This window comes from Rhipicephalus sanguineus, chromosome 2, assembly GCF_013339695.2.
Source record: "Rhipicephalus sanguineus isolate Rsan-2018 chromosome 2, BIME_Rsan_1.4, whole genome shotgun sequence".
Taxonomy (NCBI): Eukaryota; Metazoa; Arthropoda; class Arachnida; order Ixodida; family Ixodidae; genus Rhipicephalus; species Rhipicephalus sanguineus.
In genome coordinates this window covers 230684706-230705426 of record NC_051177.1, presented here as the reverse complement: position 1 = coordinate 230705426, position 20721 = coordinate 230684706, and the positions used below count along the sequence as shown (strand labels likewise).

The following is a 20721-nucleotide window of genomic DNA, read 5'->3' as shown; positions in this document are numbered from 1 at the left end:
CAGTTTTTTTTTTTTTCGCCACCCCCACTGGCTCCTGCTTTACGAATCTCCCGAATCTCGAGGTTGCTAGGTTCGCAGGTCCACATTAGCATTTGCAGTGCCTGTCGAATTATTTGACAGGCCCTGCAACTGGTAATGTAGACATAGTCATTGTTCGCACTATGGGGTGGCTCAAAACACTGCTTTTATTGAAGTAGGAGTGTTCACGTGCACTGCGCACGAATGAGCTGATGTTGAATGGTTTGTACGTATTTTGGTTTTCTTTTCTAAAAGTAAGCCTTCTTTGTTGTACTGCTCCACATTTGGGACTTCGTGCTAAAAAATTCAGGTTTTTTTCTTAACCTGCTCCAAATTTGGATATCTGTGCTCCAAAAGCAACATTTTGCTGCTCCAACAATTGCTCGAAATCCCATTTCGGCTGTTGCATCCCTGATGAATATTTATACAAGTTAGTTCTTGCGAATACAGGCTCGATGTAATGACTATTCTTGTGACGTGAGGCTCGACCGATGTGCTTGTTCAAGTAACCGTCAGTTTTTATTCCAAGCTTACCAAAATCAACAGAAGCCAAAAACTTCAAACGTGCCTTCTTTTCTACTTTCAGATAGTGGCTGTAATTCTGCCAACTGTAACATAGCCGAATGTGAATCAAGACGTCTGAAACGTTTGTAAACCTAGCGGACAGCTAACCTTTGAATTTTTTCGAGTTTTTTATGTTTACCTGGGTGTAGAGGATCCCGGACAGCACTGCCGTATTCCAAAGAGGGTCTAATGATTGTTTTGTATGTCATCAATCTGAGGGAAGGAGGGGATTCGCCCAACTTATGCTTCAGAAGGCCTAATTCTTTTTAGGAGGTGGAGCTTATGTTATTTATATGGGTCGACCAGTTAAGGCTAGAAGTTAATGTTATTCGTAAATATTTGCATGCCTGAACTTCTTCAAGGGGGTTATTTTCTATATGATACGTAAAAGGAAGTTTGTTGCATTTGTTAGTGATGCTCATGTGCACAGTTTTCTGTAGGTTAATTACCATTTCCCGCTTATTGCACCATTCTGCCAATTTATTTAAAGTGCTATTCAGGGTGATTTGGTCATATACAGAATTTACAAGCGTAAATATGACGCAGTCATCTGCGAATAATTTCAAGCAAAGAGACGAGTCCGCTACATCTTGAATGTCAATAATCTAAATGTTATATAGGAGTGGTCCCAGGACGGACTCCTGCGGAACTCCTGAGTACACGTCTAAGAACCAAGAACTGGATCCTTCAATGTTTACGTATTGTTTTCGATTTGATAGGTATGTTTTAACCCAGTGAATAATGTGCAAGGGTAAACCAATTGCTGTCATTTTTAATGTTCCCCATTATTGCCTTACTTTTTCATTATTGGCTAAAGACCTCAAGTAGGAACAGTGAATTGCTTCCTGTACGACACGCCTCACGTGGTCCTTTTTTCCCTCTTGAAAAGAAAGCCTGCGAAATATAAAAAAAAAGCCATGTGATGGAGCACTTTTGCACTGCTGTCGCGCTGCTCTCAAGCGTGCAGTCGGTGAACGAGGTCGCCTGCAGCGTGGCAATTACAGGGAAGAGGCTCAAATACATGCTACTGAGGAGACAGGGCGTCCAAGACTGAAGCTGAAGGGGCAATCACTAGGGGTGTGCGAATGCTGAAACTTCATCTCGAATCGAATAGTATATTTACATGAAATGTGTACCGCTAGTTACGGGAAACAAAGGAACAATCAGTCACGCTATCGCGTGCTGACAGCTTCATTACGCACTTGTTCGGGAGTGCCTTCTGTTTCCGCTTTTATGGGCGCGCAAGCATGTTCATAGGAGAGCCGCCATTCCAGTCACCAGCGCCACTCCTAACCTCCTAACGGCTAACAGAGGGGGGGTACCGTAGCTAGTTTTTTTTCCCTATGGTTGAGAAATAAGGCTCATCTGACAACAGTTGTGCTTCATCGCCATGGATGCTCCGGGCCCAAAAGTCTTCGGGCGCCCGTTCACAGCAGCGTTTTAACTGCGCGCCGGAACGATGGGAGTTTCTGGACTAGTGGTGCGGTGCGGCAGTGGTGACTGCCCAACGTGAACAAATTTTTACATGCAAAGCCAATCACCGAAGGTTTCGCCGGCCAAAGTCAGTTAGTTTTACGGCGCTTGCGGCATATGCGACCGAACTACGCAAGAAGTCTGTGCCTTCGTTTCAGAAGCGCAGTTGTCAAGGACTTGACAGTTCTCTCACGTGTTTTTCTACTTGCGGAAATGACATGATTTCTTTTAAGATCAACATGCGCTCGCTTTTGAACCAGGATGTTAGTGAAAGTTTAAAGAACGGCGACGTTAGCGTTAGTTTTAGCCACCCTACCCTAATCAAGTTGCACAATTAGCCTTTGCCGCGTTTTAGATATTCGTCCTGTCGAATTATTCGAAACTTCGAATACTAGCTATTCGAAAGTCGAATCTAATTATTCGATTAGGAACTATTCGATTCGAATTCGAAACTCTAATATTCGCACACCCCTAGTACTAATCTAGTAACCGGAACATCTGATCTGCCACCTATATGGCTATCTTGCGATAAAACATGCGCGCATCTCGTGGTCGCTTCCAGTGGGCTTGGTGGCACGAAAACAACGAGCATGCGTCAACGCAACCCGTTTCTTTTTGTTCAGGTAACCAATTGTTACTGCATATTTGCTAAGCGCACGTACTCGTTTTGCTGCTTGAGTCGTGCTACCGAGCCCACGCACTGTTCTTACTATTGTTCATGAATATCACAATTCTTGTTGCAGTCCGGAGATATTGAATAAAATCCCGGACCGAACATACGCTCTGCTGCGGCCGATGTGCCCCCCGAGTCTGACTTACTCGCCGTCTTACGTCTTAAGAACATATGTCTTAAAGGACATATGCAGCTTTTCTGGACACCAGCGGCCTAGTTCGCGTGAACGACACCACGTGGCGTATCGACCTTAAATAATTCAAAAGTCCCGCCATGACGTATGCAGTGACGCGGCACTAAATAGAAGAGAATCAAAAGAAACAGTACACACGCCCCGAGACTGTCGCTTCACCTCGGTGTGCAGAAAAGAGAGCGCTGTATTCATTTATTCATAATACCTCAAAGGTCCCACATGGGACATTACATGAGGGGTGGGCGAACGAAAAAACTGGCGGGTCAGGTTAGGTTTCATGTCTTGAAAGATGGTCTTCAATGGCAGCTTTGAATTGAGCAATGTCGGTGATGAGGGCGATATCGGATGGAAGGGCATTCCATTCTCCGGCAGTATGCAGGAAAAATGAACGTTGGTAGGTGGTCGTACGTGCACGTGGTAGATATACAGCATTTTGGTGCGAGTGGCGAGAGGAACGATGTGCAGGAATGATGATTTGGTTTCCTGGAGGCAGCGAATGGAAAAACCTAAAAAATAATATTAGACGAGCAGTCTTGCGGCGAGAAGAAAGTGAGGGGAGGCAGAGCTGGGATTTTAGGGCGGATATACTTGATCTGTAGGAATAATCGGAAAGAATGAACCTGGCAGCGCGGTTCTGTACTGATTCAAGGGAATTGTTTATATTAACTTGGTGATTGTCATAAATAGCAGAGGCATATTCTAGTTTGGATCGAATCAACGTTTTATATGCAAGTAGTTTGACTGCAGGGGATGCTGATGATAGCTTACGGCTTAGATAACCTAATAGGCGATTGCAGGAATTAGTTGGAGAATATGATGGGCCCAGGACAGATAACTAGATATATGTACTCCTAGGTATTTAAATGTCTTGCATTGGGTTAATGTGTTGTTGGTGAGAGAGTAAGAAGGAGCTACATAGTTACGGCGACGATGAAAGGACACGTGGGAGCACTTACTGACGTTGAGGGACATGTACTATTGGTTGCACCACGCCTGGATTTTGAGGAGGTCATCCTGGAGAGAGGAAGAGTCTATGGAATTTGTTATTGGACGATACAGAACACAGTCATCTGCAAAAAGGCGTATATTAGATGATACATTAACAGGAAGGTCATTAATATATATGAGAAAGAGTAGCGGTCCAAGTACGGAGCCTTGCGGCACACCAGGTAAAACAGGGGATAGAGACGAGGAAAATGAGTTGGTGGAAACAAATTGAAGGCGATCGGTCAAGAATTCACGTATCCAATTAACTGTGTCGGGGTGTAGGTTAACTGTGTCGGGGTGTAGGTTGTTTGTCGGCGCTATCTCGACGGCGACGACTGGCAATGAATTGGCAGTTTTTCTAGACGTGCCATGCCAAATGTCTGGCCGTTATAGACGCGCCCACGATGCATGAAGAGAATCGTGTTTTTATTTGTTTGTTGGTTTGTTTGTTTGTTTAGTTTCTTGCGCTGCCGTACCGGTGGGATATTGGAGCAGCATGCTGCTTTCCGAGTTTCTTTTTTCAGCTAGCGGGAACCATTATGTTTGGGTACGAACAGGACATTGTGGTTGCATAATAAACCGAATTTCCATTGGTGTACCACTTGCGTGATGCTCGTTTGCTCCTTGCGTTACCTCAAATTAGAACTGGATAAGTTTGAGAACGCTAGGAATGAGAGTAAAAAAAAGGAAGTTAAAGATAGTTTTTATTTGTTTTCATTTAGTTCTTATTGAAATGTGGCTGCCACCGCAAGCTTCGCGCCGTCTAAGCGGGTGCAAAAATGATACAGTCGTTGAAAGATGATCTTGTACATCGGAAAATGTGAACTTGGTTAGTTTTTTTGTTAGGAATGAACGTATAGTAGAACATATACGACTGACGTGTTGTGTAATAATCTCTAGATCTGCCGTCTATCCCGCTAAAAAAGGCACTTATCTATCCTCATTGCATTTCTTCTTTTTCTTTCTTTTTTTCCCTTTTTTTATCACGGTCGACTGACTCATATGCTGGAGGTGATTGTCTTGAATCCTGTTGGCGCAGATACACCAATAGGTTACTCTAATGTGCTGGAAGTTCTCCTGAAGCTCTCCTTTCATGTTCTGTAGGCGCAGTCTCTTTCAACTTTGCACTACAGCAAGCACAAAGTCGATCATGAATCACCTACTGGCCCAATCGTCCACTTTGATCAGCACAAAGAAATTCAGAAGAGCGAATTTTGGCGTTCTTGCGCTGACAACAACGACTGTTAATGCAACGTAATATAGTAACTATTCCTGCAATCTCTCAAAATCACTTCTTTGTTCTGTATCACTCCTGATGTAGAATACAAAATGCATTTCACTTGCTCAACAACGCGTCACAATGACACATCAGAGAAAAGCGAACCCTTTAATTCCCCCATCTTTCGTTCACCCAGCATATGAAAATTTCTTCAGTTGTGAGTGGAGCTCCTTGTGTTGCCACGAAGATGTGCAGGCGTTCCAAAGGAAATCTTAAGCCTTTCTTTTCAGGAGGTTTCCTTAAGAGAACGATGGTGTTTATGCGCACAGGAATTTTGATTAGTAGTTTTTCGCTCGTAGCAATGACTGAAAAATACCAGTCTTCAGCCAGATAAAGCCTAGCGAAATCTGCTTTTTCCCATAATATCTACTGCTTTTCAAGCAGTAGTCTTCTTCCTCTGAAAGCCCAACGGAAAATGACCCATGTCGAATAGAATGATTACAGCTCCGCTCGAGGGTCTTCAAAACCGGAGCTTTTTTTTTGTACTTCATGATGCAAAATATCAGCCGCGTATTGAATCCTGGAATCTTCTGGCTTGATAGGAATGTCAAAGCTGCGAAGACATTCCTGGTTGGGATTCTTTTTTGGCTCAAACGTGTAGGCCCATCTTGAAAGTCCCTTCCACTGTATCGGGTAGTTTTGTCTCTATTGTAGATAAGGAAATCATGGTAAAATAGATAGTAAGAATTATATAATTCAATATTAAATTTTACTGCAACATAAAAGTTGCAATAGAAATACGCGCGAAAGCGACTAGGAAAAATTAATAATATTTCAGAAGACACGATAACTGGCATGTAGCCTCGACTTTAATAATAAGCATATTTGCACACAGGTGTGAAGTCTGGTTAATGCGCATCGATAGTACAGTGCGATCATAGATGCACGCGTTTTAGAAAACACCCTCTAGACAGGGTATTCCCTCTCAGCTTTGTCTGAGTGAAAATAGGTCAAAGAATTGAATTCCTGTCAATCTGATATGTTATTTTTTTCTTAGATTAGGCCCTAAATCTGCCCTAAATGGTGGCTCTGCGCTGTACAGCACACACGTGGGCTGTACAGCGCAGAGCCACCATTTAGGGCAGATTTTGTAGGGACGCGGAAATTACCTCCTTGATAGTGAGAAAGTTCAAATATGTATACACAATAACCTTCTCAATATTTACTTATCGACAAATATTTCGGATCGTGGAACATGAGATGAGCATGAGTGAGGTCACGCCTTTTTAGAGTAAATACTTACTCTATCACTCTAAATATTCGCAATGTGTTTTCTTAAAGGCACTGACAACCGACCGAAATGTGTCACAAGACCCTGGCTGTGAATTACAGTGACATAAACGACCTTTTTTTTTTTTCACCATATGATTAGGATTTGTATTGTTGAATTGCGCTTTGAGAGTCACAACGGCATGTCGCGATGCCTGACGGGCAAGCCTTCATAGTGCAGGAATGAGATGGGCAGAATGCTGTACGCAGTCCGCTGCTATTTGCTAAAGAAAAAAATGCGTTTAAAATTAATCCGCACGTTATTAGGCATTTGGATTTATTCTGTGCCTATAAAAGAGTAAAAGGAGTTGACGTTGAGAGGTGGCGTTGCCTTCAAGTTCAAGTTTAAGTTTATTCATTATTATTGCATGTACAAAAAACGAGTTGCATAATACATACAGAATCAGGAGTTCCCAAAGTACGAGACTGTCAGGGGGACCTCCTTTAATTAGTGGCGTACATAAAAGGTAACAGCAGCAAAAAGAGCGAACAAATAAAAAATGCAATCAAAACAGAACGATCTATAGCTAAAAAAGAAAAATATATTTACCATAGCAGCATTATACAAAGCTTAAAAATACCAATACAGAACTGTGAAGTGATGGTGAAAATAAATTTATTACAGATGAACAAAAGCTTCCTTTAACAATATGTTTTTCATGTTGTGTTTAAAAGATCGCAGTGACCGAGATGATTTAGTATGAAGAGGTATGCGATTCCAAAGATGAATACCATAGAAGCGAGCTGTAAATCTGCCATAGTTCGATCTTATTTTGGGTAAAAGAAAGTTATTTTGCTCTGAAAACTTGGTATTATTGTTGTTGACAAGGACATGGTGAGGAATACTATCTAATGATATTTCACGACTACTAGTCTAATGATATTTCGCGACTACTAGTGAACGCATGTCGAGCAACGGCGCATGCGCGCGGCGCTTTCTGCATTGAATGTACTTCCAGGTAGCACACATCAAAAACCGGAAAAAATGCATTCCATAACGTTTGGGCTGTGGCATGGGCTTCGCAAGAAACTGACCTACGTAGGCGGTGTCACGGCTGAAACGTTAGTAAAGGCATCTTTTCTTTTTTTAGTGAAGGCTACCCGCAAGGCATTCTCCACACACACACACACACACACACACACACACACACACACACACACACACACACACACATATATATACATATAGTGCATTACCGACACGTTAGTCATAAACCTGAGCGAACAAGCAAGGCGAGCTTGATCTGTTCATTAGTTTGATGAACCGTAATTAGGCTTGGCTCGGGAACACAGTGCGGAGGGCAATCTAGTGAGCGTCGAATACTTCGCTCATTGAATCGGTAAGCAGAACTGTAAAGCGAAAAGCGCTTGTTAGTTTTGAAGTCTTCTTCCTCGCTGTTTTCATTCACTCTGTTGTACATTGCTGCTAACATGGGTACCTGTTAAGGGAAAGTCATCAGTAAAGACAACCTGCATGTGCCCATGCCTGGGCTTCCATCTTATTTACTCCCACTTATTACCCTTTCAACGGCGTGAAGTGGCGTTGCGGCAACAAAGGCAGTGTGTAATCGGCTAATATTCCCTATAAAATTACCTATGCTTTTCAGGAAAACAGCGTACACTAAATAACGTGTTGAAAGGGTGTCGTTTCGCCTCTCAAAAGCAGTCCTGATATCGTGCATGCCTCTCGATTGCATTATCGCCGCGCTCCCGGCACTTCCAGGTTACAAATGGCATGCACGTTATGAGCGTGAGACAGCATTCTTCATAGGAAAGTGGCGAGTGCCGAGAATTCAAGAAAGGAAACGCAAGCCAGCAGCAAAGCAGCCGGTTGAAGATCTCTCCGTCGTTGCTATGGCAACGGCGCGCGCTGCCGCGCACGCTTCCGAGTCTGCTTGCCTACCGTTTCGCCGTCTGTTCCGTGCACACCGGTCCCCGCCGCCGGCCTGCGCCAGTCAGAGAGGGGGGGGGGGGGGGGGGCTTGGGTAAAGGGAGGGGGCACTTGCTGAAGGCCTTGACAGTTTGAGAGAAACACCTATTCTCATTATTCTTGTCGGTACAACACCGCCTCCGTCAAACTTTTGGGAGGGGAAGCGGGCCCTTGGGGCATACCCCCTAGCTACGGGCCTGGCCTCTGGACTCCTAGGTGGCCCCGGTCGGTCTACGAAACTTCTTCCGAAGTACCACGGCCGTACCGTGTGGTCTGGCAAGCCTCGTACTTCATATACGCCGTCAAGTCGCTTGAGACTTATTGTAATCAAACAATGTCGAGGCATAAGATTGTGCATGTGGACTTGCTAAAGCCTCACTGTCACTGTGGAGCTGTCCGTAATTAGCCAGCATGGCTCTTTTTCGGAGGGGAAGTAAATGTAATGCAAAAGAGCAGCAGTACTTGCAGAAGCAGAGAACGCTGCTCCCGTAGAAAAAAGGCGACGATTCAACAATACAAGCTTTGCGTTGGTTCTACTATTACTGGTTACGTTTCTGCGTCGTCTCTAATAGTAGAGTACTTCTTTAAAACGCTTCATTATATTACAAATGGCTGCCCTCATGCTTGCCTTGGTTTCGTTTTGTACTGCCCTCTTATGGTTGAGGTTAACTAAAATCTGGGTTCCTTTTCTTCGTTAATAAGTAATGGGTTGCGTGGTAATAAAAAATAAAACATTAGAAGTTTACTTCCTCCATTTCCAAAAGCGAAACCGAAACTGCAGCAAATATCTTGGTTGCAATGCTCCAGCGAAAAAATAAGCAACTGAATCTTCAGCAGCGTTGTACTAGTAATAATAATTGCTGGAGTTCTACGTGCCCAAATAATAATATGTTTATGAGGCGTGCCGTAGAGGAGGGCTGCGGAAATTTCGACCACTTCAGGTTCGTAACGTGCATCTAAAACCAAGTACACCAGCCTCTAGCATTTTCGCCTTGTTCAAAAATGCTGGAGCCGCCTTCAAACCTGTGCCCTTTGGGTCAGCAGCCGAGCACCGTAACCAAAATCACGTAACATCGCACATCTACTTATGTGACTACAATCACGTAACAACTAGCCACGTGACTCAAAATCTCGTAAAATCAAGTAATTAGTCTCGCCACTAAAATCCCGTAACGTCACGTAACTGTTGACGTGACGTGTTGGCGCCAAAAACTTCGGAACAACCGGGTGGCGCGGGGCAACCTCAGCGTTCGCACTGGACTGTAATAAAGATGTATTTTCTCTCTCACGTGACTAAAATCCCATCACATAACTTCTAGTGACCCGACATTTCCCCTTCAGAACCACGCAACGAGTGCGTAGTCTGGGGAACCGACCGAAACCTGAGAAGAAAAGATTATCCAAGCCTAGCCATATCCTATAATACTATACTAGCAAAAACTTTGCACCTCTAGCAATAGCTTGGTATTACAAGCAAAACCTTAGAAGAAGCTAGGTCGAACGCTATCGCCGCTTTCGGTTCCAGCCTTCCGCAACCAGTACATGCTGCGCACATTTTCATTTACAGATATTTAAAATGGCATCTTATTGCGGTACGTTGAGGTGGGCTGCGAGTGCGTGCGAAAAGCTGCTGAATCACAGGATTTTAGTTTTGTAACTGGGAGCACCAGTCCCTGGACTTCCCGAAAGCTTTGATCCACACACGTCATATCACACGGACCTATCCGATGCAGCACACAGTGCATTGTAATGTTAAAGGAGAAGGCATGCTGGTTTTTTTCTGTTCACGTAGGGCGATAGATATGACAAGAGATGAATAAAAGTCCCATTTTCACCGCAAGGACGATGCAATAAGTGCGATAGCAACAAATGGAGTAAAGCTGGCAGCTAACTCTTCGAGATCCAGTCTCGCGTAACTCTACAAAATGGTGCTGTAAGAGAACACAGCCACTCCAGGTATGAAAGGGGATTTAGCACAGTCTCTTCCAGTTGAGAGCGCAGCCTATAGAAGGGTATATGAGCCGTCCGCTGATGCTTGTCGAGATAGCGATTTTGATTTCAGTTAAGTTAGAGCGAAATCATTGCACTGCTGTTTAAAAAAGAACAAATTTTTTCTATTCTTTGATTGGCTTAATTATCTATTGGTTTCATAGTAGTGTCTAACAACAAAAAAGAAGCCCTCGAAAAATTCCCCTTCGTTCGTTAAGATTACGACAGATACTTGCGTTAGCCCTAAAGTAAAAAGCAACTGCAAAAACGTCTAACTTTGTCATTTAATTACTATGCCTCGCTTGTCTAAGCTTAGTTCGCTTCCTTTGCGTTGCTGAATTGTAGGTACCTGAGAAGGTCGTAACGACATCATGAGAAGGGAGAAATAAGTTTCCACCACAATACGCGTACAAAAGTTCGAAAGAACTTTGTGCACCATAGCTTGATCGGGCGTTCTGTTCCTTAGGACGTTTATAAAAGAATAAAGTAAGAATTACAAATGTATATCTGAACGATGTGATAAACGGCAGCTGAAGGTTACAGTCAAGAACCGAAACCGAAACGAAAGCTCTTTTTTGTTTCGGCGGCGACATCCTGTGCGAAGCTGTGGAACTGAGTCACGGGCTGAAAAAAAAATGCTGATCCGTCGTCAGGAATGGAACCGATGACGGCGCGGTTATGCCGCGCTCTGAACTTGAGCGGTTAGCTCGCTCGGCCACGGTGGACGCCTTGTCGCCTGTGGTAAGCAAGGGTTTATCAATTTACCACAAACATTTGAACGACCGCGCTTCAAAAAACGCGTTAGGGAACAATGTTATGCCAATTGCGGCAAGTTGAGAATGGCTTCAAACGAAAGCTGAGTGTCAGGACTACATGTGATTTCCTGACCATCAACATAACCTGCTTAGTTTTACGACAGTGACCGTTTTCGTCCCGAAAAACAGGCCACATTTTTCGCCGTTTCCATAGACTCCCATTGTACAATCTTTAACTGCTCTGGGAACAAAATTGAAGCTTACTGCAACATGATCGCTGCAGCCCTCTCGTGCGTTTAGGTTCCCAGAAGCGCTTTGTGGTCTGCGTTTTTCAACATTCACCCTCTACACTTAATTATTCGGGAAAAACTCGCCAGTTCCATTGAAAACGCGCTAGCTTCGCGCCGGGGCCGCCAGGGGCGCTGGCTGTGATGTGTCCACAAAAGCTGGATATGACTGAAAGATGTTCAAGCACAGCTTCTTTCAGAAGTAAAATTGATTCGAACTAAACAGGCGAAAAAGACAGCACATTAAACGAAATTCAACAAAGACTTGTCAAAATAGAGGAAGACTGTAGCTCGCTTGGTACAATCAAGAATGAGGTGGAGAAAGCGCAAGCGCTCGCAGAGGGCAACTGAGACAAAATTGCAACTCTCATGACCCGTTTAGATGATGCGGAAGATCGTGCGCGTCGTTGTAATTTAGTATTCTTTGGACTAGAAGATGTGAAAGGGGAAAGCTGGGATGAATCTGAGAAAAACGTAATTGATGTTTGTTCAAAATACTTTAAAGCACCAATCCTCCCCAAAGAAATTGAGCGCGCACACAGACTTGCATCATTTACTACAAACAAAAATAGACGGATGCTTGTTAAAATGGCTAATTTTAAAGACAAAGATAGAATTATTCAAGCTAGCAGGAAATGCAAAACTCCTGGGATTAATGTTAGAGAGGATTTCTCTGCTAACACGCGTCTGGCCCGTAAACACCTGACGGAATTCAAAAAGTTGCAGCCTATTGAATCAAAGCTGCGGCATTATAGGCTGACTGCAGGTAAAGATACGTATGTATTCGACCATGCTAGAAACGAAGTTATTCGAAAAGAATCCTAGCAATTGAAAGAGCCAACCAGTTCCTATGTGGACAACGCCCTATCTTTTGTATTTACTAACATTAGGAGTGTATTGTCCAAGCGTGAAAAATTTTGCAGCGTGCTAGAATCATCCAATTCCCGTCTCTTGGTACTAACTGAAAGATGGCTTCACCCATTCATCGACGATTCTGAGGTTCTGCCTTCTCTCCCTGACTTCGACATATTTAGGCGAGATCGTGAAAATAAACGAGGCGGAGGCGTTCTCATCGCCGCTCACCGTGACCTAAATTGCATTCCTATTTCAGTTCCCTCAACCCTTGAAATAACTTTTGTCATCTGCAAGGTCGTCTATCCGCCTGTCGTAATATGTGCCGGCTATTGTCCGCCCGATTCAGATGTGTCGTTCGTCGAACGTTTCCATGACACTCTTCATCATGTGACGTCTGTTTACAGCCACGCTAGCATTTTCGTCTTTGGTGATTTTAACTTCCCTGCAATCACTTGGTCCGATCTATCGTTGACTACAATAAAACATAATAATGAGAGTGATTTCATAAACACGTGCCTAACATATGGCTTATCTCATGTTGTTACTACCATCACTCGACAGAGAACTCATTCATCGAACATTCTTCATCTGACACTTACGTCGCATCCTGAAAACATACCTCCTCTTACTTCCGGAGAGTTGCTTGTTGGGCAAGTTGGTACATACTTAGTTAACTGCAAAAGAAGCCACAAAACGTCGAAGACGGAAAAAGCAGAGCGGCAGAGCGGTCTCTGCGCTCTGTCTCTGTTTTCTGCCGCTCTGCTTTTTCCGTTTTCGACGTTTTGTGGCTTCTTTTGCAGTTAACTCCTCTTATTTACCTTGATGGAATAAGTGACCATGTAGTCGTGCACGGATCTTTCCAGTGCGAACTTAATCGTCCCCCAAAAGCCAAAAAAAAAAAAAAATGCTAACTGTTTATGAAAAAGGAGATTATCAAAGTATGAACAGGGAACTAAATGAATCCTGGCATTCCTTATCAGTGCACTTCTCGTCACGTTCCGTTGAAATGCATTGGTCCCTTTTTAAAGCAGAAATGCACAGGCTTATCATAAAGCACATTCCCACAATTTCCGTTCAAGAGCGTGCAACGTCACCCTGGTTTAACCGTAAGCTAAAGAGGCTGAAGAATTAAAAAATCGGCATTTCAAGCAAGCAAAAGCATCTGACGACTCGCACGCGTGGGCAAAATATCGCACGTCTAAGGTATACGACGCTACCCTAGCCCAGACCAAACGCTCGTTTTTCAATTTCACGCTGCCTCAAGTTTGCTTACTAACCCAAAACAATTCTGGAAAATTATCGATCCGAAACAGCGTAAATCATCTGTGTATCTCGAAGACGACACTGGTAATGCCATTCCCAATATCGCGGTCGCAGACACTCTAGGTTCTATGTTTTGCTCTGTTTTTACCAAAGAAGTTCATAATCACCTTCCTCAATTTCCATTCTACAATCATTCCATTATGCCCGAGATCACATTTTCACCCGAAGGTATTGTCAAAATAATTGACTTACTGAAGATACCTTCATCTGCTGGACCCGATGGTATCAACTCCAATGTGTTAAAAAATACCGAGCGCATAACCGGTGTTATTCTGTCTCATCTTTTTCAACGGTCATTGTCATGCAGCACCCTGCCTCATGAATAGAAGTTGAGTAAGATTGTTCCAGTCCCCAAGAAAGGCCCCTCGAGCTACCGCCCGATCTCTCTAACCAGTGTCTTCTCGAAAATCGTGGAACATGTCATCTATACTCATACCGTTAATTTTCTCAATTCTGTGAACTTTTTAAATCCAAGTCAACATGGGTTTCAAAAACTTTTTTCCTGCGAAACCCAACTTGCACTATTTCTCCACGATATTCATGTTAGCCTTGATGAAAACGTAGACGCACTTTTCATCGATTTCGAAAAAGCCTTCGACAAAGTGCCACATAAACGCTTGCTGCTAAAACTTTCGCGACTTGACCTACATCCCCTTGTTTACGATTGGACTTCCTCACTAACCGACAGCAATTTCTGCATGCAAATAATTCATCGTCGACTTCATCTCCTGTCTTATACGGAGTGCCACAAGGCACTGTATTGGGTCCACTCCTTTTCCTCATTTACATCAACGACCTGCCCAGTAATATTTCTTTAAAAATACGCCCGTTCGCCGACGACTGCGTCATTTATCGCCCGATCATCAGCGTCATCGATATTGTAGCGCTCCAAAACGACTTACTAAAATTAGATAAATGGTGTAGTGACTGGCTAATGCTGGTGAATACTAACAAAACATCCTTGCTTTCATTTAATAGGCGGCACGACTACCCGGCATTCAAATATTCCTCCAACGGCAGCGTCATCTCCTCAGAAGCTAATGCTAAGTACCTAGGTATTACTCTCCGTGACGACCTCACTTGGACCACTCGCATAACCAATATTACTAATGCCGCTAACCGTACTTTAGGCTATCAAGCGAAATCTAACGCATGCATCCCTCTGGTGAAATTACTAGCTTACAAAACACTAATCCGACCCAAATTAGAGTAGAAGAACTGATAGCTCGGCCAGTTGGTGACAATACTTGAACATGTTTAACTTAGCGCAACGACGACGTGGACACAAGAGAAGAGGAGACAAACCACAGCGCTGACTCGCAACTGAATACTTATTAGAAGGCATGAACGAAAAACCGACACTTCAACCCTCACACCAAATTACAGGATGCTTGTTCCGTCTGGGATCCTCCTGAACGCTTTCTAACCGATATAATAGAAGCAGTACAAAACCGCGCAGTTAGATTTATTTACTCTGCTTATTCTTATACTACTAGTGTAACTAACCTAAAGAAAAAAGCAGGGCTGCCTAGTCTTCAGATGCGCCGCAAAATCGCGAGGCTTTCACTCTATCATAAGTTTTTTCATGTTTTGCGTAATTGTTCTCCCATCAATCCAGCTCATCGCATCTCTCAATGCATCAGCCATGATAAAGCCGTATACCCTCCCCGTGCCCGCACCGCCACGCATCTGCAATCATTTTTTGTCAAGACTGCCATCGACTGGAACAGTCTTCCCTCAGACATCGTCCTTCACGTAAATCATGCTCATTTCAAGAATTTCGTTGAGTCACACTTTGTAAATATGAACTAACTTGTTTGTTTCTCCCACCCCTCATGTAAAACCCTGTGTACAGGGTCCTTGAGGTATTTTCAATAAATAAATAAATAAAATCACACGTGGGAAAGGGGCCCTTGGTCACTGATTGTACGCTTGAGAGCAGCACGATAACCGTGATCGGTCACGTGGCTTCTTTTCATATTTCGCGGGCTTTCCTTGCAACGCGGAAAAAAGGAATACGTAAGATGTACTGTATGAAAACAATTCAGTCGGTGGTTCTTGAAGGTGCTCTACAACTTTGCGCTCCATATTTCGGTCTTCAGCCAATAATAGAAACAGTTAAGTATAATTAATTAGTTTGTTAAAGGCTTTCCTTGCAACGCGCGAAAAAGGAATACGTAAGATGTACTGTACGAAAACAATTCAGTCGGTGGTTCTTGAAGGTGCTCTACAACTTTGCGCTCCATATTTCGGTCTTCAGCCAATAATAGAAACAGTTAAGTATAATTAATTAGTTTGTTAAAGGCTTTCCTTGCAACGCGCGAAAAAGGAATACGTAAGATGTACGGTATGAAAACAATTCAGTCGATGGTTCTTGAAGGTGCTCTACAACTTTGCGCATCATATTTCTGTCTTCAGCCAATAATAGAAACAGTTAGGTATAATTAATTAATTTGTTAAAGGAAAAATGAAAACTAGCCTAAGTATCTCTTGGTAAATGCAAATAGTATGCGTTCGGTTCCATGCAACGTGCCTAGAGTGTACAGTAACAAATTCTGCTTACTGCTAAGTAAATTAGCGAAATTGAGTTTTCATTTTAATAGCCATCTTAAAGTTGTTAGCAAAGAGATTCGACAAAACAAATGCTCCATTTTTCTCATGGGCGTCCCGACGAGCCGTTTTACGCTATTTTCCATACGCACTGAATTTTCTATGGTATTACATTAAATTCCTAATTGTCATACTCATTAGGGTTTACTCGTCACGCTGGTCTAGTGGTTATGGTACTTGACTGCTGACCCGGAAGGTAGCGGCAGCCGCATTTCGATGGAGGGAAAATGCTCGAGGCCCGTGCGTTTATATTGAGGTTTTAGAACCCTAGGTGGTCGAAATTTCCGGAGCCCTCCATTACAGTGTCTCTCATAATCATATCGTGGTCTTGCGGCGCAAAACGCAACAACTATTCTTAATCATAATATTTCATCAAATACAACAAATTGTATCGCTACAGTACGAAGTAAGGCTAGCAGCTTACTCTCTTGGATCCGATATCGCGTAACTCAGCAGAAGGCAGACTTAAAAGAATATGGCCGCTTCAGGGACCGAAATGGTTTTCGAGCTTTCAGCTGTCTATGCGGGAAGTAAGCGTTGCGAGCACAACAAGTTTACGACCCGTCTGATGCGATAGCGATAGCGATGCCTGTTGCCATAGCGCGCGCGCCAGCGACCGCGCCCTTTGAGCGATGCAGCAACCGCGCCCCCCTCCACTCCCGTCCCTTCATGTTCCTTATGAAAGACAGGCGAAGCGTTTCCTCCCTGCTTGATGAGCAATCAACAGAAGGCCTTGCGCGCAGGGGTATATGTTATCGCATGTGCCCCCTATGCGACGGAGACGGCCGGCTCGTTTTATCTCCGCTTCAGCTGCGTCCGTCGCCAGCGCTTGCGGGTAGAACATACGATGCGCTGGGAGGTGTGATCATGCGCGGGTTGATGTTATCAATTTTGACTTTATACTGAGAATGACGGCAACGGCGACGCCAAAAACCCGTCGGGAGTGTGCATATAATTGCTATCGCAATAAAAAGAAAAAAATTATTTTGACAGCTTCGCACTGGTGGTGCCAAGCCTGAAGGAAGAGCGGTGGCTTTCCTTGTTTCTCTTTATTTTTTACTTTTTCTTTCTCTTTATTTGTTTCTTGCATCTCCTTTTTGTGTCGGTTTGTTTCCATTTCTTTCTTTCTCGCTCTCTTAATTTCTCTTTCGCGCTCTTTGTGTCTTTCTCTTGCCTTTCGCTCTTTCTCTCTCTCTCTCTTTATCGCTCCCTCTTTCTGGTATCTCTCTATGCTTCTTTTTCTCTATTTCTGTCTTTCTTTAAGTCTTGCTCTCGGTTTTTTCTATCTCTTTCTCGTGTCTTGTTGCTTTCTTCTCTCTCTATGTCATTTTCTGTCTATGTCTTCATTCCGTTTATTTTTCTGTATTTCTCGCTCTCTCTCAATTTTCTGTTTCTTTCTCTCTCTCTTTCGCGTCTTTCACGTGCGCCACTTCGCCGAGCAGAATTTTCGTTTAACGCTCGCACCTGCTGTACACGGTAGTGGGGCTTGCCCAATTCCTGTCGCGCATACCCACCTGAGGAGTTTTGCACGATAGAGCCGAAGTTACCAATAGCTTCCACAACTTCACTGTTAAAAAATGAGGAGCCATTCCACTCTGTAAGCTGAACGACCAGCCAAGCTGTCTAGCGCACAGCACAGATATGAAATGGTGGCGCCAGTTCGGTATGTAAGGCCAGCTTGTTAACGGACCGGCTGGCAGGCCCGTAGTCAGGAATATTTTCCGAGGGGAGGAGGGGCGGGGGCCACTTGCCTTGTCTCTTTGAAAAAATCCCCTCTATGAAAATTTCGGAGGGAGGGGGAGGGGGGCCGCTAAAGCACCCCCCCCCCTGTCTCCGGGCCTGCCGGCTGTTAACGTTCATTACGCATTATTTTTTGCACTGCTCTCAAGAGGGCACTAGGGAATGTCCTAGCTACGCTTCGCTGTAGAAGGAAAATGCAGTTTGTGATATGAGGTAGTCCTCCTTTGAATGCACTTTCGGACACTTTCGCGGATGCTCGCCTTAAACATCTCCATCTTCCAAGCAACTCGGCGCATGAGCAAGCGATATAGTCTGGAAGCACCGCGAGAATGCTCTTGCTTCAGCACAGAGAGGCCTCAGAGAGAGGGAAAGGAGTGTCGGAAGAAGTTTGCTTTCTGAGCCCATCTAAGCGATGTCATGTTGCGCCTGCAGCAATGCAATCGATCGAGGAGAAAAAGAACCTGGCCTTTGCCTATGAGTTGTCTTGTAGGAATGCGTTGGCGACAGTGGGAATCGTTAGCATTGCGGCGCTGCTGTATGTCGCGGCGTTTGTCTATTTCTCCTGACAATTACGCAGATGCATAAGAGTGCTATGTCATAAAGTACACTTTTCAGTATCCAGCATTTTGTTTATTTGCTAGGTAAAAAAAAATCGTTGAATAGGTTATTCGAGAACACTCAAGTGCATGACTCCATTATTTTTGCATTGTCGAGTGAAATATGGAATGCTTCTGAGATTATTTTCTCCATGAGATTTACAATGAATTGAAACATTTCTGCCTTTTCATGAGAGCCCCATAATATTTATTCGGGTGCTTGAGTGCAAATGCAACTTGCTTCTCCAGTGTGCTCCAGGATGTGAAATTAGCTGCTCCATAGTGCTCCAAGGTGCAAAATTAGCTGCTCCAAAGTGCTCCAAAATGAAAATGTTGCTGCTCCAAAATTTGCTCCAAATCAGAAGTCCTCGGTAGCATCACTGCACTGCTGAAATGCTCTTGAGATAGAATCTCTAACCTCAGCTACAGCGTGGGTTCACATGTCCTTGCATGTAATGTTGCTTTTCATACCTCAGACACCTTTACATTAGTCAAGTTCCCCAAGTATATGTCTTACATGTGAATACCCACACAGTAGCAGCCCGTGTGGGTTTAGTGATGCTTACGATGCAAGCAGGATTCGTTCCGGGCTGTATTGGGAGCATCCATCATTGTTTGTGTCTTGCAGATGGCGCCAACAGCAGCAGCAGCAGCGCCCTCGATGAGCCTGTGCGTCACTGTGCTTACTCGCTTCCGGTGGACATGCCTAGATGGCGGCCTCGTGATGATGACCACCAGGCAGGCCATTTTTCCTTTACCATTCCATTTCGCACTGTAAAAACCAGAATGGCTGGAACATAATATGCAATCCCCTCCTGCTTAGACGTACCAAAAGCTGAAAACACGTGGAACAGCTAAAGTATCAAATGTTTTTTTTTTTTCCGTAGTTCGCAGTGGAACACGACCGGATTGGGGCCAACATCGAAGCCCTGGCTCGAAGTGTGTGTGATGGGACGGAAATGTTTGGGGACCTGCCTCGACCCCGGCTGAACTCGATGCAGAGGCCCCTCTTCTGACGGCTGTCGATTGATTTTTTGCGAATAAGAATCTTCCTCCATTCAGGTTGCTGTGTTTGTTTTTCTAATTCTGAGAGTGCATGTGATAGGCGACAATTCTGTCGCCGTCCTGTCTGCTTCTACTGTGGTGTCTCGTCCTAGGCGCAGTTTAAGTTTTCATAATACGTCTTACCAACTAGTCCTTCAACACACGTTCCTCGAGTTCTGTCGCCAGGCTTAGTGATAATTTCCAGGTTCATGCGAATATTAATATTTTTTAGATGCGAAGCAGCATATGGCGGAGTTCAGTCCGTTGGTGGTGTGCGGTGTGACCACCCTCGCGCGCCTCATTCTCTCCTGCACAACGCCGTGATGAGCGCCAGTGCATGAGCGTCCCCTCCCCTCTCCTACGCTCCACCCCCACTCTCGCGCCCCTGTCGACCGCGTTCTCCGCTCGCCCTGTGAGAATTAACGGCCAGGCTAGAGGGAATACACGACGCACGTAGCGTTCGTCTTCGCGTTCCACGACGCTTTGAATGGATGGGTGCAGCTTACGACGCGGGACCTCGCCACAGCTTAAGAACCTGGCGAGCAAGCTCCTATGAAAAAGTGGTTCAACTTTGGCCGGGTGGCTGAATCGGGTGAGAGACAGACAAACAGAAATACAGACAGACAGACAGACAGACCAAAATTTCTGCGTTTATGTTCCCCAAGAAAGACTATCGTCTTTAAAAATTACAGCACACTCTTAAAAAAAACATGGCTGATCCCTCCGTCATAGGAATCGGAATAACACGAAAGTAAAGCGTGCCCTTACAGAAGTGACTGAATATTTACTGTACTTTGATATAAGAGAGTTTGCACAATGCATATTGATGTCTGGCAGCTATAGCACCGTTTAACGTGGATGCATTCACTTTGAGATTGTTGGTACATCTCCATCCCGACGACTAACGTCCATGTTAAATGATTAAATAAACACTTCTGGTAGCTGTAGTAGTTAACAGTTAATGCGTAATCAGAGAACAAGGTGTGATAGCCAGAAGAGCGTCGCATATTGGGCGCAGAACTTGGTCGCCATCCCGCGGCATGTTAAAATGTGTTTGAACACAGCGGCCGGACTAGAGGGAAACGCAAAGCGCGTCGTGCCGCCCCGGTAGCCCGGCTGCGAGTTTTCTCGGGGCG

The 20721-nt window shown here is 44.4% G+C and overlaps 1 protein-coding gene across 6 annotated transcripts in view; it reads left to right on the top strand.

The window, feature by feature from the left end:
* Nucleotides 1-19602, top strand: part of LOC119384158 (uncharacterized) — a 290104-nt gene extending 270502 nt beyond the window's left edge. For all 6 annotated transcript variants that reach the window (XM_049412782.1, XM_037652446.2, XM_049412786.1 and 3 more), the window contains 2 exons: nt 19170-19279; nt 19429-19602. In XM_049412782.1, the coding sequence (XP_049268739.1) occupies nt 19170-19279; nt 19429-19557 (239 nt within the window). In that variant the 3' untranslated portion in view covers nt 19558-19602. The remainder of the gene's footprint in view (nt 1-19169; nt 19280-19428) is intronic.
* Nucleotides 19603-20721: the final 1119 nt, after the last annotated feature.